The sequence below is a fragment of the Sciurus vulgaris genome (genome assembly GCF_902686455.1).
Source record: "Sciurus vulgaris genome assembly, chromosome: 19".
In the NCBI taxonomy this organism is placed as follows: Eukaryota; Metazoa; Chordata; class Mammalia; order Rodentia; family Sciuridae; genus Sciurus; species Sciurus vulgaris.
In genome coordinates, this window is record NC_136480.1 from 28,802,622 (window position 1) to 28,819,696 (window position 17,075).

The following is a 17,075-nucleotide window of genomic DNA, read 5'->3' on the forward strand; positions in this document are numbered from 1 at the left end:
TGATCAAAAGGCCTTCTCCTGGGGACTCTGATGCCAGAAAACTCCAAAATACAGACACACACACACACACACACACACACACACACACACACACACACACACACACCCAGTAGTTATTCTGTGTAAAATGGCCATACAATCGTCTCAACTTCAGGTTCATTGGAAAATTCCCTTCATCTGGTGGCCCATTGAGGGGCACACAAGAGTACACCAGATCCTGCACAATCAGCACGGATGAATTTCTCAAATGTGGGGATCAGGCAGGCTCCTTGAAGGGGAAAACGGTTTGTGACTTCTCCCCTAGCACACAATGCTGCCTTAAATACCTTCCATGGTACTCTTGCTTAAATATATACTCCCTTAAAACTGCCTATATTCTTCATGGTATTATAAATTTGACAGGTTTCAGGTTAATTATTTTAAATATTGTATTCACATTAAGCTGAAAACAATTCATATTTTCAGTCTTGAGCCTTCAGTATCTTTCTGGAATTCTAAGTGCCTGCAGACCATGTCTGGCAAGACACAGACTCGCCAGTGGCACACCTGGCCTCATTTCTGATCTGCTGAAATTAAGGCCCAGAGAACAGTGAGGACCTGCCTCTCCCTCCTCTGTTCCCTCTGACTTCCATTTGCCAGTTCTCCTTTGCTGTGGAGAACCGTGTCCCAGGCACAGTTGTCTCCACATGGAAGAGCCTGCTTTGGGAAGAAGGGGGCGGCTCTCCCTGAGAGGTACAGGCACTGTTGGCAACTGCTCAGTGGAGAAGGGCTGAAGTAGGTTCAGACACTGGAGGAAGACTGGGGCTCAGAAGGAACCAGAGGGTCTGTGCTCCCATGAGGCCTATCTTGAGTGGCACCTGGGGACTTCTGCAGGAAGCACAGCTTCTGGGCTGCAGAGGGATTTGGCATCTGAGAGATCTGGCATCTCAAAGAGAAGCATCATTTTCCTAAGGTCACACAGCAAGAGGCTGAGGCATTTGCCACTGTGCCCTCAGCATATTTCATATCTGTCTGTGCCCCTTGTTGCCCACATGTCTTGGGAGCCTCCTGGACCTGCCTTGGGATTTGGTTGCCCATTTGTTGATGGCTGGTGTCAAAACCCTTCCCCCTCCATGCACCTGTGCAGGAGCAGAGGAGTCCCTGGGGCTCTTGCAATGGGAAGAAGGAGCCGCTGCCTTCCCAGCCCTGACGTGCATGTTCCAGCTCTCCTGCTCATGGTGCTTCAGCCCTTCCCACCTGCCACATTTTGCCCTGGGAGGCACTGAATCACCAGGCTGGGTGATGTCCACCTCATGCATGGCACACAGGGTGGCACTGAATCTGTAGTTCATTTTGGGTAGTGTCACCTTTGTCACCTTCTCATCAACAAACACAGGTTTTCTCCCCCATTTCTTAGGTACTCTTTTATTTCAGGATAGGACGGGGGACCAAGAGCATGGCGATTTTGAAAGAAATGTAAGCACATGAACACTAAATAATCCAGCATATGAGATATTTTTCAAAGCAAGTGTAAGGAAAGTCAAGAAACAAATGTAACTTTATTTTTTAAATTCTTCATATTTTCTAATTAGTTATACATCACAGTAGAATGCATTTGGACACATGGTACACAAATGGAGCACAATTTCACATTTCTTCAAAATGCTACAAATGAGAAAAAAATATAAATAAGTAGAAGGGTCCATGAACCATTCAGGTTACAATTAAGCAGAAAAGAAAAAAGGAAAAAAATCTCAATGATAAGTTACAGCACTGTTGCCACTGAAGATCAGAACATTCTCCATTTTCCGTCTTAGCAGTGTGAGGTGGGATGCCCCCGAGTGTGATGCCTGCTGCACCCTCAGGGTGGGCTTGCTGGAGTGAGAGGAAATCCCACAGGTGGAATCCGGGATGGGGCATGTCGGCTCAGTTGGTCTCTGGGTTCTTCCTTGAATGGCAATTTGTCAGGAGATTTTAGATCAGGTCACCTCCCAGGCCCAGCAATTGCTAGTCCATGCTTGAGGACGGCACTCCAGGGATCTCCCTTGGGTTCCAAACTTTGATGGAGAGCCAATTCTTAATTCCCTCCATCACATAACGACCCCACATTTCCTGTCCTGTTGGGTTCAGTCTCCAAATTCAATCACTCCTGCCCATTCCCTTTTACATTGCTAGCCAGATGCATCCCTCTCAGACCACCTTGCAAGAAGCAGGATTGAGAAAAGCAGGGCAGAGGTGAGTGGGATTCCAAGGCAAGTAAACCTGTGTGTAAACCACTCTCCACATTTGATTTTCTCCTGGTCACTTAGGCCCACACTATGTCATGCATTGTGGGTTTGCCAGGAATTGGCTGCCCCAGCTGCCAGACTGCTCCTGTCTTCACAGTGTTTCCTCCCTCAGTTCTCTGCAGGCGGCAAGCAGTGAGTGATACAGCTTCTTTTCTGCGGAAGAATATGGTACAGTATCTTTTTTTATGAGACATTATTTATGTATTGTTTCTTTTTTATTTTTATTCATTCTTTAAATTTTTATTTTTACAGACTTCATTTAGATTCAGCATACGCAAATGAGGTACAATTTTCATTTCTATGGTCGTACACAATGTAGATTCACACCATTCATGTAATTATACATATACATAGGGTAATACTGTCTGTCTTAATCAACTATCTTTCCTTCCCCCATCCCATCCCACCCATTTCTCTCTATAACATCTAAAATTGCTCCATTCCACTATTACCTCTCTATGTGGTTAATTATACATTAACCACACATAACAATCATAAATATTTATGCCCCAAACAATAAAGCATCTATGTACATTAAAAAATGATTCTCAAATTCAAAAATGAAATTGACCACAATAATGTATCATTATCCACTTATCAGAGAAAACATTCTACCTTTTGTTTTTTGAGCTTATCTTATTTCACATAGCATGATAGTCTCCAACTCCATCCATTTACCAGCAAATGCCATACTTTTATTCTTCTTTATGGTTGAATAATATCCATTGTGTATGTGTACAACAGTTTCTTTATCCATTCATCAACTGAAGGACATCTACATTGGTTCAACAATCTAGATACTGGGAACTGGCAGCTATGAACATTGATATGCTGTGTCACTGTAGTGTGCTGATTTTCAGTCTTGTAGGTATAGGCCAAGGTGTGGGATAACTGGGTCAAATGGTGTGTTCATTCCAAGATTTTTGAGGTATCTCCGTGCTGCTTTCCAGAGTTAGTGCACCAATCTGTAACTTCACCAGCAATGCATGAGTGTGACTTTTTCTGCACATCCACACCAGTACTTGTGATCTTGGTAATAGCCATTCTAATTGGAGTTAGATGAACTCTTAGGGTGGTTTTAATTTGCATTTCTCTAGTTACTAGGGATGAGGAGCACTTTTTCATATATTTGTTGATCACTTGTATATCTTCTTCTGGGAAGTGTCTGCCCATTTCCTTAGCCCATTTATTGATTGGGTTCTTTGTATATTGGGTGTAAAGATTTTTAAGTTCTTTATAAATTTTAGAGATAAGTGCTGTGTCTCAAGTGTGTGTGGAAAAGATATCTCTCCCACTCTTTAGGCTCTCTTTTCACATTATTCTTTCCTTTGCTGAGAAAAGGTTTTTTTAGTTTGAATCAATCCCATTTATTGATTCTTGCTTTTATTTCATGTGCTTGGGGGGTCTTGATGAGGAAGTCTGGTCCTAAGCCAACACGATGAAGATTCATACCCACTTTTTCTTCTATTTGGAGAAGGGTCTCAGACCTAATTCCTAGATTCTTGATTCACTTGAGTTGAGCTTTGTACAGGGTGAGAGGGGTTTAATTTCATTTTACTACATATAAATGAGGTAATCCACTATGCTTATAATATTCTCGAAAAAATACATGGGAATCAATCTAACAAAAGAGGTGATAGACCTCTGCAATGAAAACTACAGAACATTAAAAAAGAAATTCAGGAAGACCTTAGAAAATAGAAATATCTCCTCTGTTCTGAGATAGGCAGAATTAATATTATCAAAATGGCCATACCTCCAAAGGCACTATGCAATTCCAATTAAAATCCCAATGACATTTCTTATAGAAATAGAGAAGGCAATCATGAAATCCATCTGGAAGAACAAATGGCCCAGAATATCCAAAGCAATTCTGGGCAGGAAGTGTGATGCAGGAGGTATCACAATACCAGCCCTTAAACTCTACTATTGAGCAACAGTAACAAAAATGTCATGGTATTGGCACCAAAATAGACATAGATGAATGGTACAGAACAGAAGACACAGAGACAAACCCACATAAGTACATAAGTACAGACAAAGGTGCCAAAAACATACAATGGAGAAAATATAGCTTCTTTAACAAATGGTACAGTAACTTTATTATCTGATTTCTCCAGACCTCATATCAGATAACATTGATTTCAAGCCAAAGTTAAGTTCACCAGAAGGGACCAAGAAGGATATATCATAGTGCTTAAAGGAATTATACATTAACCACACATAAAAATCATAAATATTTATGCCCCATTGTACATCAAACAAATGATTCTCAAATTCAAGAATGAAATTGACCACAATAAAAAAAATACTGGGTGATTTTTACACACCTCTCTAGCTACTGGATAGATTCTCCAAACAAAAACTAAACCAAACAAAGAAAGTATAAATAATGCAATTAATAACTTTGAATTACCAGACATAAATAGAGTGTTTCATCCATCAATGATTGAATACACTTCCTTCTTAGCAGCATACAGATCCTTCTCTAAAATAGAGCATATATCTTAGGCTACAAAGTAAATTTTAGAAAGTACAAAAATATAGGGATAATACCATGCATTGTATCAGACCATAGAGGAATGAAATTAGAAATCAACAATAAAATAAAAATAGAAGTTACTCTAAAGCCTGGAGACTAAGAAATAAACTATTAAATGACCAATGAATATCAGAAGAAATCAGGGATGAATTAAAAAACACTAAGATGTAAATGAGAATATAGGTACAACATGTGAAAATTTCAACAACACTATGAAGGCAGTTTTAAGATGAAAGTTCATTGCACTAAGCTCCTTTATTAAAAGACTATAGAATCACCAAATAAATAACCTAACATTGCATCTCAAAGGCTTGTAGTTCATGGGCTTCCATATTGCACCAAGTCTCATAAATCTAAAAATTCTCCATTAATGAGGATGAAGGATCATCACTCAGATTCCCCACAGAGAGGAGTCTAGTTCAGACTCTGCCTGAGCTTCAAGTATGTTCTATCTCCCTGCTATTACCTCATCCAAGCCTCCAGATCTGCCTCTGTTTTTCCATTATTTTAATGTTCACTTTCATGTGATACGGAACTTGAATCCAGAAATTTTCAGAATGGAAATCATGGAGTACATGAGTATTATCATCAGGAAACAAGGTGATCCACATGAGAATGGAGTGGAAATGAGGACATTGTATTCAGAGGAACTTCAGAGCCACAGGAGGTATGGGACACTCTTGTCCCAGAATTCAGGCATCACAACATGTGAAATGGGTATGAGATCATTTGAACTTCAGATCAAATGAGAAGTTGTGCTGTATAAATGATTGGCCCAAACTTTCTTTGTCAAGGGAACTTGGAGGAAATTTTGAGCTCCACTCTCCCCAGATGGCTATTATCGAGAACAGAATCCAATCAAGGGGCAGAAGAAATGTTCCACTGGGGACTCCACAGTCCTGTGCTCACTAGTGGGATCTTGTCACCTTACTAGAGACACTAAAATTACAGGTTGTAGAGAGATGAGCTCACAACACCCTTTCCTTAAAACTTGCAGATTATTCTCAGGCTCACCTAGCGTCCTCATCCAAGCAGGTAAGTGTCTCTCAGTTCTACAGATGTAATGAGGGACTGTGTGGGGCTTCTAGGATGGAAGGGGGCAAACTGGGACTTTAGTTATGTTTTTCATGGCTTGAGAAGAGACATCCAGCTGTAACCACTCTACTCAGCCCAGACAACAGTGCTCTTTAAAAGGCCATGAGGGAAGTTTTCCAAAATTATGCCATCCACTAAATTAGAGACAGAAAATTAGTCAGTATTTTCCATGGGAAATGTTAATTATTTCATATTTCTGTTTAATTTTCATCAGACAACTATAGCAGTATTCAAATTATGTATGCTTTCTATGCTATCTCATGTTTCCCTGTCACTTTTATTAAAAATACTGTGTTGCTTCCCTTGTCTTCCTGAAAAAAACAAAACTATTATTGATATTGAGGAATTAAAAAATAATTTGACATACACCAGAAGCTAATAAGGGTAACCTCACATTGCTGCATCTATTTTAGATTCTCATGAAATCTTTCTTGTCCTACTTATAACAAATTGAAATTCTTGCTTTCAGTCCAGTGCATATGCACTGCCAATCCAAATTTCAAGGGAGAATGCAGTGATCCTGATAAATCTTCACATAAAATATTATAAAAGTAACTGAACCTGACAGTGGATACCTTATCCTTGTTCCAAAAGACCCTGAAATATAATTTGCAATAGCTCAGCGGGAAGAATATTTAACTCCATTAATCTGTTTTTCTGTTTTCTTATTCATTTGAAAATTTTCCTTCACAATTCCATAATAATGAATGTTTCTGAAAAGCATTTTGTTAGCAAGAACACTTGGAGAAGTTGGAACTCACGTGTTCCAACTGTTCAGGTCTGTGTGCGCAAGTGATATTTTTTTTAAGTACATCTTCTCATGCACATGCATTTACAGAAAAACCACATAAAACTATCTCATTTTCTTCTTTCCAAAGCAATTTTGACTTGACTGCTGTCATTATCCAGTTGATCATGGAAACACATACTGATGAAGGTAGGTTTGGGTTTCCCATTAATGAAAGCTTAGTGTATGTGATGAAGCTGCTTTGGAGATTCCTGTTGATGTAAGAAAAGTAATCTTTCTTCTCAAATTTCTGAATACAAGCTTTAAATTATTGTTAAGTGTCTTACTGCCAGTGTGAACCCTGAGCTACACTTAGATTTTCAATTTACAGAATAAATGGATTATTTTCAGGCAGATTTGTCAGGAATACTTGCCATTTGTTTGCTGATACCTTCTCCAGGTTTTTCTCCTCCATATTCCTGGAGCTTGTATATTTCCCAAGGCTCTGCATGGAGCATGGTACTGGTTGGTGATGGCTGTGTCCTCCCAGATGTGCAAGCTGTTTGTCCCTAGTGTTCTTCATAGTTTCCCACCTAGAACTGTGCCACAAAATAAGAGCTTGCTGCCAGAACTCATTTGTCCATTTTACCTTAGCAGACAGAATGCCATGTAAGCAGTAGTGAGGTTTAACTGTGGGCCATGAGAAAACAAATTATGCTCCTTTGTTGTTGTTGTTATTATCATTATTTTAGTACCCAAGAATTGAATCTGGAGGTGCTTATACACTGAACCCCATCTTCACCCTTTGGAAGTTGTATTTAGAGTCAGGTTCTTGCTATATTACTTAGAGATCTGCTAAGTTGTGGAGGCTTGCCTTAAAGTTGAGATCCTGCTGCCTCATCCTCCCAAATCAGTGGGATTTCCCTACTATCTATTTTTCACATCTATATGCTCCTTAACTACTTAAACCTTAAGACTTTGTTTTTCAGATGATATTATGGTTCAATACATGAAAACACAAATCAAATCTTAATTATTATATATATGAGTAAATACATACATTGTCCAGGAAAATATTCTGCCAGTAAGTTAATACAAAGTTTTCTAGAATGTAGGGTGGGGTCACAGTTACATTGTACAGAACATACCTAGAATATGTGGGGCCTTGTTGCCTTCACATTATAAGGAAACAGAATCCAGTATCAAATTTATACATGGACATCTTGAGTCTGGATAAATACCAGTGCTTTATGAAAGGAGGGAAGAAAACCTGGCATCTTAGAAGATTAACACTTCAAGGTTAGATTGGGTACTTATCCTTTAGTTAACCCTTTAAAATGGAGTGAACCTGAAATTATTTTAATTATAATTCTGTTTACCAAAGTGATTTCACATATTTAAATAAAAAAATCCAAGTGTATTCCTGCTGTTATTTAATAACTGAAATTGCTCTACAAAGGCCAAATTCTGACCTGATTAAAAAGTATTTTAGAAATATAACTGTATAGGTGAATTCAAATAGTCCCACAGTTCCATTATTTTTCTCTGAATAGGAATTGCCAACAGATCCTATTATTCTGGTAATTGTTAACCTCTGTAAAATAGGGATAGAGTTGACCAGATGCTAAGAGAACTCTATGAACTCTACCAAATTACATCAATAAGGATCTGCACAATTTTGAAAAATAGAACAATTCCATAGTGACCATTCTTTCTATGAAGACTTCCATGTTGGCACACATGCTTCATCCTGTTTAAACCACTGTGTCTCCAGCACATACATAATGAGACTCCTGACTATGTAGATGACATGAACCCAGAACTCAGGTCATGAGCTTCTCAAGGTTGCATGCTTATCCTTTACATGGAAGATCATATAGGTACATTCAAGCCATCTGACATCAGAGATTGCAATTCTGAGCATTTTCTCTATGAATACATTTACAAAAGTACATCTGTTCATGAACAAAACAGAATAAAGATAACACAAATCTAATGTAAATAAGCAATGTATAAGACACTGATTTTCTTTGTTTGGAGGATTTTATTTCCAATGAAATCCCAATGATTTTAATTAACCAAAAAGTACACAGTCCTTACTATATTTGTGGAATTCAATCAAGATAATGATCTGCATGAAAACAAGAAATCACTCTTGCAGTAAGACCTCACCATGAAAAATGCAAGGTCATAACAGGGAAAAATTTCTATACAATGTGGTAATTTTTAATTTATGGTAGAGAATTTTGTACTTTTTATCAAGTATAATCCTGCCATGATTGGGAAATGATGGAAATCAGTGAGAGAGGGATGGCTTCCAAAGGGTGCCAGGGAACCTTGAGTATTGGAGTGGGAAAGGGGCATTGGGACAGGTCCACAAGGTTTCCTCATGGACTGCTATTGACTGAGTTGGATGAAACAATATTTATGATAATGAATTTCCTTACTCTTCTTCTAAAATATGTATTTCATGATTCCTTACCCCCAAAGATGGGAAAATACAAAAAACTACATTGCATTATTAACATAAAAAATGCCTTTTACTCTGAAGTTGGAATCGGGATCTTGGCCAACACCATCCTTTTTCTGTTCTGCCTCATAAAGTTTCTCTTTGACAGAAGGCTCAAGAACACTGACATGATCACTGATATCTTGGCTCTAACTCACCTGCTGATGCTGCTCACCATGGGGTACATAGCTACAGACACTTTTTCATCTCAGCAGGGGATTTGGGATGACATCACATGTAAATCACTGATCTACTTGTACAAGTTTTCGAGAGGCTTCTCCATTTGTGCCACTTGTATGCTGAGTGTCCTCCAGGCCATCACCCTCAGCCCCAGAAATTCCTGTTTGGCAAAGTTCATACATAAATCCCCACCTGAAAGCTTGAGTTCCCTTGTTTTCCTGTGGATTTTTTATATGTCCTTTAGTACTCACTTCTCAATATCTGTGGTTGAAAACTTCAATGTGACCTCACACAGCCTAATATTTCTCAGTGATTCCTGCACTATATTACCCATGAGTTACTTGCTCAGGCATGTATTTTCCATACTGGGTGTGTTTCGGGATGTCTTTCTTTTAGGGCTCATGGTGCTCTCAAGTGGGTACATGATGACCCTCTTGTGCAGGCATAGGAGGCAGTGCCAGCATCTTCACAGCACCAGCCTCTCTCCAAAAGCCTCCCCAGAACAGAGGGCCACCAGGACCATCCTGCTGCTGATGGTCTTCTTTGTATTCATGTACAGTTTGGACTGCATTTTCTCCTCCTCTAGAACTCTGTGGAACAATGACCCTGTTTGTTGTTTTATCCAGATGATGGTGTGCAATGCCTATGTCACAATCAGTCCCTTGGTTTTCATCTGTACTGAAAAACAAAGTGCTAACATTATGAAAAGGTTGTGGTAGAAGAGGAGTAAATGTTCAATCTTTGCAAGATGGATAAATTATCTGAATTCACCACTGAATAGCTTTGATACAATTAATCTTGGAGTGGTGCATATGCACTTTGTGTTCAATGAGTAGATGAGGTGGGGTATTTTATATGATTACTTTGAAAACTGTAACTGAGAAATACATCCAAGATTATTATCCAAATGGCTTCAAGATAAACTAAGAGCTTTATATCTGATTGATGATTCAAAGGCAGCCCTGAAAGGCAAATATCATTTACATTATGGGTATTAGTTCATATGTGAGAGACTGGAGCAATGCCTAAAAATCAATAGTCTCAGTAACTTGTGTTATGCCTAATAGAATGTAAATATCTCTAATACATTTGTCAAGTGTACTTTTATGAATATAACAAAAAATTGGATACAGGAACACAAATTATCATTTGAAAACCATTGCTCATGGAAACAGTCTAATATCCACAAGCACATGAATGCATAAACTTGTGATCTGGATGTACCACTCAGCAGTAAAGAGGAAGGAGATTCTGATGCAAAGGTAACCACAGGTTAATCTTCAAGTTATAATGCCAAGTGAACCATCATTTACAATAGAATCAACACTATATAAATCAACACCTGAAGGGTGAAACTTTGGGTAGTGTGAATTAAAAAGACAATATAGCATATTCCAGCAGTTAAGAAAGAAATGCATTTGGGAATTCTTGTTTGATGGATACAGAGATAGATTAGGAAGCAGAAAAAGGGGGGAGAAAGTGGAGATTGTGCATGTACCCAAATTTGAATGTCCTTAATTCCACTGATCTGTTCTCTTAAATATGGTTAAATAGTCAATTTTATCTTTTCTGTATTTAACCATAATAAAATGTTGCAATAACCTTGTAGTCAATGGTGAGAAAAACATTCCCTAAAATTGCAAAGAAAAGAGGCATGCTTCTCATAGTGCCAAAATATAATTTTGTAATCATTTGAAAATCTTTCTGCAAAACTGTTCCAATCCACCCATGCACAGTGACTTAATCCTAGCATCTGGGGAGGTGGAGGCAGGGGAATCATTTTTGAAAGTCAGCTTCAGCAACTTAGTGAGGCTGTACACAACTTAGCAAAACCCTGTCTCTAAATAACATTAGAGAAAAAGGGCTGGGGTAGGAATTAGAGTTTAAGAGTTCATCGGTGGGCTTACAAAAAAGGCAAACCATCTACCACTCCATTCTCAGGTCAAAGACAACTAACCAAAAGGGATAAGCTCCCACAGCAGGCCCATGAATGCCACAAACACTTGAAGTCTTTGCTGCTGCAAAACCTGCAGGCACCCAAGTCCTGAGACATTTAGGAAACTGCTAGGGAATCTGCAACACTGCACTAACACAGAACAGAAGCCCAGCCACTGAAGTCCTCCCTCCCACAATGATGCTAAGTGCATAAAGGAAGGCAAATGGAAGATCCTGGGAAATGAGAATAGGTATGTTGTGTTATGTGCACATAGAATGTGGCATCAGCAATCCCTCTATTATACATAATTATGATGCACCAATAAAAAACTGATGGATTCATCACCACCAGATGAGTTTCAGAAGAAATGCTTGAAACTCCTAACTCTAGAAGTAAAGGAATGATACTAATCACCATGGAAACAGGAAATCAGGTCTTTGATTCATTAGGAGTTGGATTTTCTATTCCCTTTATTTTACAGGGGGATACAGAGATCAGGGTCAGTTTTCAATCTTCCTAATATGGACATCTTCCTAATATGGACATCAGTCATTGATGAGACCCTCCTCTGAACTATGGATTTCTAGCAGTATTTTTGTGAATATATTGGCTATAGATTATAGATACACAGATTTATTTCCATTATCTCCACTGTGATTTAAGGTATAAAATCCCATATTAAATATGCAAACAGATATAATATATATACAAATGTAAGTATATGAATATATATATAAAGAATGGGGTATGGCATAAAACATATATGCACATATGTATTTTGTATACATATACATACATATTTTGTACATATTTAATATACACATGTGTATGTATTCATGTATTTACACATACACATATATACATTTATATTTACATGTATATATGTATAAGTTTGTTAGTGTGTTAATGCCAATACCATGTTGCTGGTGAACTAATCACAGACCTGAAAATATGAATCTAATAGAACAAAAGAGGAAAAACCTTTCAGGACATTTCAACAGTAAACTTACTAATATTCAAGATCACACCCACGAACATGGGAAACAAAAGCCAAAAGAGTGCACAGGGATGAGATCCAACTCCAAATCTTCTACACAATAAAGAACACAATCCACAGAGTGAAGTGACAACCAACAGAATGGAAGAAGTTATTGGGGAACAATTCATTTGGTAAAGGATTAATATCCTAATGATAATGACTATGTAAATAACAACAAAAAGTCATTCAAAAGTAGGCAAATGATTGAAACAGTGAACAAGTATAATTTAAGTATTCAATATTTTTAGTCATCAAGGAAATGAAATAAATATTACAATGACTTGTAGTCTTGTTCTAGTAGCACAGTTGTTATGCAAAAGAAACTATTAAATGCTGGTGAAGATGTGGAGGATGAAAGGAGCTCACATAGTGAGTGGGAATATAAATCAGTTCAACCATTAGAAAGAGAGGTATGCAAGGCTTTCAAAAAAATGTAAGTAGATCCACCAAATGATCCAACAATCTCATTTCTGGATATATCCCAAAGGAATGAAATCATACATGCATGCCGATGTTTATTGTAGCAGTATTCAAAACAGCTGTGATTTAATAAGTCCAGGTACCAATCAACAGATGAATGCATGAGATTCACACACACTGGAATTTTATCCACCATAAATGAGAATGACTTGCTGTTATGTGAAGAAAAATGATAGGAAATGCACGACATTGTTAAGTAAAATACACCAGACACAGGAAGACAGGTACTACCTGTCCTGTCTCCTAGGTAGAAGATAAAGAGTCAAAAGTCAACCTGAATATGACACTGCAATTAATAGAGGTTGAGAAAGAGTGGGGGGTGGATTAACAGAGACTAGATTTGATCAGTGAATTCTTCACACATGCATGGAAGTGTCACACTGAACACCATCAATATGCATGATTAATACATGCTAATTAAAATAATCTGAGCACAAGAAATTTAATAACTCATTGGTACAGTATTACACAAGTGAGTAAAGAAGCAAACCTCATCACTATAGAAAACCAACAAACAGAAGAATATGTAAAAGAGAAAGAAAGAAACAAAGGGTATACAAGAATGGACAAGGGATCTAAAACCAGAAAACAATTAAATGGAAAAATAAGTTCTTATGTGTATCAATAATAACCTGGAATGTAAATTTCTCAATAAAAAGATAGACTATAATATTATACTAGACTCTTGTCTATACATACATATATTCCTAATACAAATTCTGAGTTATGTGCAAATATTTTGTATTTTCTTGTTATTATAAACACCTTGATGATAACACACACATAGAAAAGTGCAAAGAACAAATATACAGCCCTTTGAATGAAATATGCCAGACTCAGAAAGACAAGTACCATGTGTCCTCTCTACTATGAAGATATTAAAGAAAACAGTCAGAATTCAAATTGAATATGGAATAGAAATTAATAGAGATTGAGAAGAGTTTACTGAAACCCCAGAAGCACAGTGCCTGTGTCCCTTCCATCCCAATAGCATTCCCACTGCTCCATGAGGTCATGGCTGGAAGCCCTGTCCCCATATTTCTAACAATGGTAGTGCCCAACATCAGGTTCCATACATGGTCTAGGAGACAGAGGGGACTGGATCCACATAGACAGACCCGCTACCTTTTTGCAGCAGTCTCATTGTGGAGGAGGAAACCAGATTCCTGAGCCAAATCAGACCCCAAATCAGAAGCAGATCTGCCGAACAAGGAAAGCATCCAAGTGAGCAAGGGCCCAGGTAACTCTAGGTAACTCCATACACAGATCAAGGTAGGAAAAATGTATTCTCCAGAATGAAGCACTTTCTTGGTGGTCAGGACATCCTGGAGATTGTAAGTGTGACAGACATGAGTGCAAGAAATCTCCAAAAAGGGGCATTGAGCCTCTAAATAAAACAACAACAACAACAAAATTGATTTAGAGAAAGAGAATGCCAGCAGGGAAATAGAAACCCAAATTCCCACAGAAAGCCCTCTGGGATTTTATTAAAATATTGGAAACATAGTCCTAGGATAAAAGGAAAAAAGAAACCAAAGAGAAAAAATACTTTTGATTTGGAATCATTGAGCATGCAGGGAGTTTGGGGTATACAAATAATCTCCAGGAAAAATTCAAAACCTATGGACAGGGAAGGAAAATGGAAAGCGCAGGCCCTCCCCATGTCTGAGTCATACCATTAGAATCTGTGACTAGATCCATTTGATTTTCTAAAGTGTTAAATCTGATACTTTTGTTTTTTCCTTCTATCTGTAGGCATTTAATACCTGGTAAAAAGTTAAAAACTCTTTGTTTCCAGTCCATTCTATGTATATCTGTGCACCTCTATGTATTGTATGGTGTGTCTACATATGTAGTTGTCTATGTCATACATGCTGCCAAAATTAGCATATACATAAACGAATGTTTAGAAATTTCAAAGCAGAGAATAAATCCAAATTCCTTTCAGTTCATGTGTCTTTAAGTGGTTAAATAATTATGAGTAAAGATGTCTTTGAGATTACTAACCCACACATTTTCTTGGCCACTTGTCAATCAAGAGATATTGATTTCTATAAAATATTTAGTAGAATGTCCTCTGCCTTTATGGATTTTTCTTTGGCAGGAATTACTGACTTAAATTGTCAACTAGGCTTATCTGATACCTGTTTTTCATGGTAACCTATGTTAAAAATATGTAAATGTGTTTTAACATAAATGTGATTGATCTTCATAAATGTGTTTTCATAAGTTGTTGGTAAATGGGAAAAGAATAAGATTCCTTTTTTCCTGGGCCTCTGCTGAAAACAAGGTTACTAAGAATTAAAATCTAGAAAGTATAATCTTAATTGTGAAAGTACAATAGTTCCAGTTGTGCTTTAAGTACTGTAAAACAAAGTAACACAAATTATTAAAAATGAGAAATTTGTATAAATTTAGATTTTTTTAATGATTGTTTCTGAATGGAAATTTAAGAAAGGGTCTCACACTTGAAAAGAAATACAAGAAAGAACAACTATGAAAATACACTTTAGTATGGAAAAGTAGAAAGCATGGTAAAGTAATATTCTTATGCTGAATTCCAACATGAAAAAGAGGACAAAATAAGGACATTCTACACAATAAGTTATAAACAATCTAAGAAAGTAGCCAAAGGATTGTGCAAAGTAAATCTAAAAAAGTTCATATATGGGATGAGTTAACTTAATCAGCAGAAAATTATGCAAGTTTCTTGTTCCTAACCTGTAATGTACTAATTCTCTACGTTTAGAAACAATGGCACCTTAAAATGATGATCTGCATTTCACCATCAAGATAATTTCCTGTGTCTGCTAAATTTTTAATATAAAATTTTAAACCTTATTTTAAACTTGGTGTTAAATCAAAGATAATTACTAAATTTAGTTAATAAGGATATCAGTGACCCTAACCATTACTGATATCTTCATATATGAGATGAATTACACAAGCCTTTTAAAATGTAATGCTCAGGAGAACATTTTACCAAGTTGGTGTTCTTCAAGCTAAAATTGTTTTTAACAAGAGTCTACTTCAGAATTATAGAGAAAATATACAATTCATTATTGATAATTATTATTATAAGAACTAATCAAATTGCTTTTTATTTATGTCATTTAATATTTTTAACTGGATAAAGGTAGTTTCCAATCATATATGTATATATTTTGATATATATTTGATAAATATGATTTTTCATTAACTCTTTAAACTGAATAGGAAATTTAAATGCATTTTTAGGATAAGCGGTGTCTGATTTGTTGAAGTTTAGAGTTCTCCTTTTCTAAAATAAATATTTGTTACATTTTTATCATTTGTTCTATTTAGTTATAAATGAGTGCAGAAAGCATTTTGATTAATTGGACACAAATGGAGTACAATTTTCATTTCTGTGGTCGTACACAATGTAGAGTCACACCATTCCTATAATCATACATACACATAGGGTCATGAGATTTGTCTCATTCCATCATCTTTACTTCCCCCAAACCCACCTTATTTCCCTCTACACAATTCAACTTTCCTCCACTCTTCCCTTACAGCCCCCCTCATTATGTGTCAGCATTCACTTAAGGGAGAAAACATTCAGCCTTTGACTTTTTGGGATTGACTTAATTCACTTAGCATTAAATTCTCCAACTCCATCTATTTACCAGCTAATACCATAATTTTATTCTTCTTTATGGCTGAGTAATAAACCATTGCACATATTTACCACAATCTCTTTATCCATTCATCTATTGAAGGGCAACTAGGTTTGTTCTATAATATAGCTATTGTGAATTGAGCTGCTGTAAACATTGACATAGCTGCATCAATGTAGGATGCTGATTTTATGTCCTTTGGGTAGAAACCAAGGAGTGGGCAGGTGGTTCAAATGATGGGTTTATTCCAAGTTTTCTGAGGAATCTTCATACTGCTTTCCAAACTGCTTGTACCAGTTGGCAGCTCCACCAACAATGTATGAGGGGACTTTTCCCTACATTCTCACCAACACTTATTACTTGTATTCTTGATAATTGCAATTCTGACTGGAGTAAAATGAAACATTATATGTGTTTTGATTTGCATTTTTCTGATTTCAAGAGATGGTGAATATTTTTTCATATATTTGTTAATCGATTGTACTTCTTTGAAGTGTCTGTTTAGTCCCCTGGCCCATTTATTGATTGGGTTATTTGTTTTCTTGGTGTTAAGTTTTTTTAGTTCTTTAAATATTTTGGAGATTACTGTGGATCTCTCTTAGTCTTTCTGTTTCAGGCATGTTTCAGATGTAATGTTATATTATGTTTACAGATCTTCA

At 36.9% G+C, this 17,075-nt stretch overlaps 1 protein-coding gene across 1 annotated transcript; it reads left to right on the forward strand.

The window, feature by feature from the left end:
* Positions 1-9,121: 9,121 nt before the first annotated feature.
* LOC306650218 (vomeronasal type-1 receptor 90-like) lies at positions 9,122-10,039 on the forward strand (the record flags this gene model as incomplete). Its single annotated transcript, XM_079122066.1, has 1 exon — positions 9,122-10,039. The coding sequence occupies one exon, from the start codon at positions 9,122-9,124 to the stop codon at positions 10,037-10,039; it is 918 nt and encodes a 305-aa protein (XP_078978192.1).
* Positions 10,040-17,075: the final 7,036 nt, after the last annotated feature.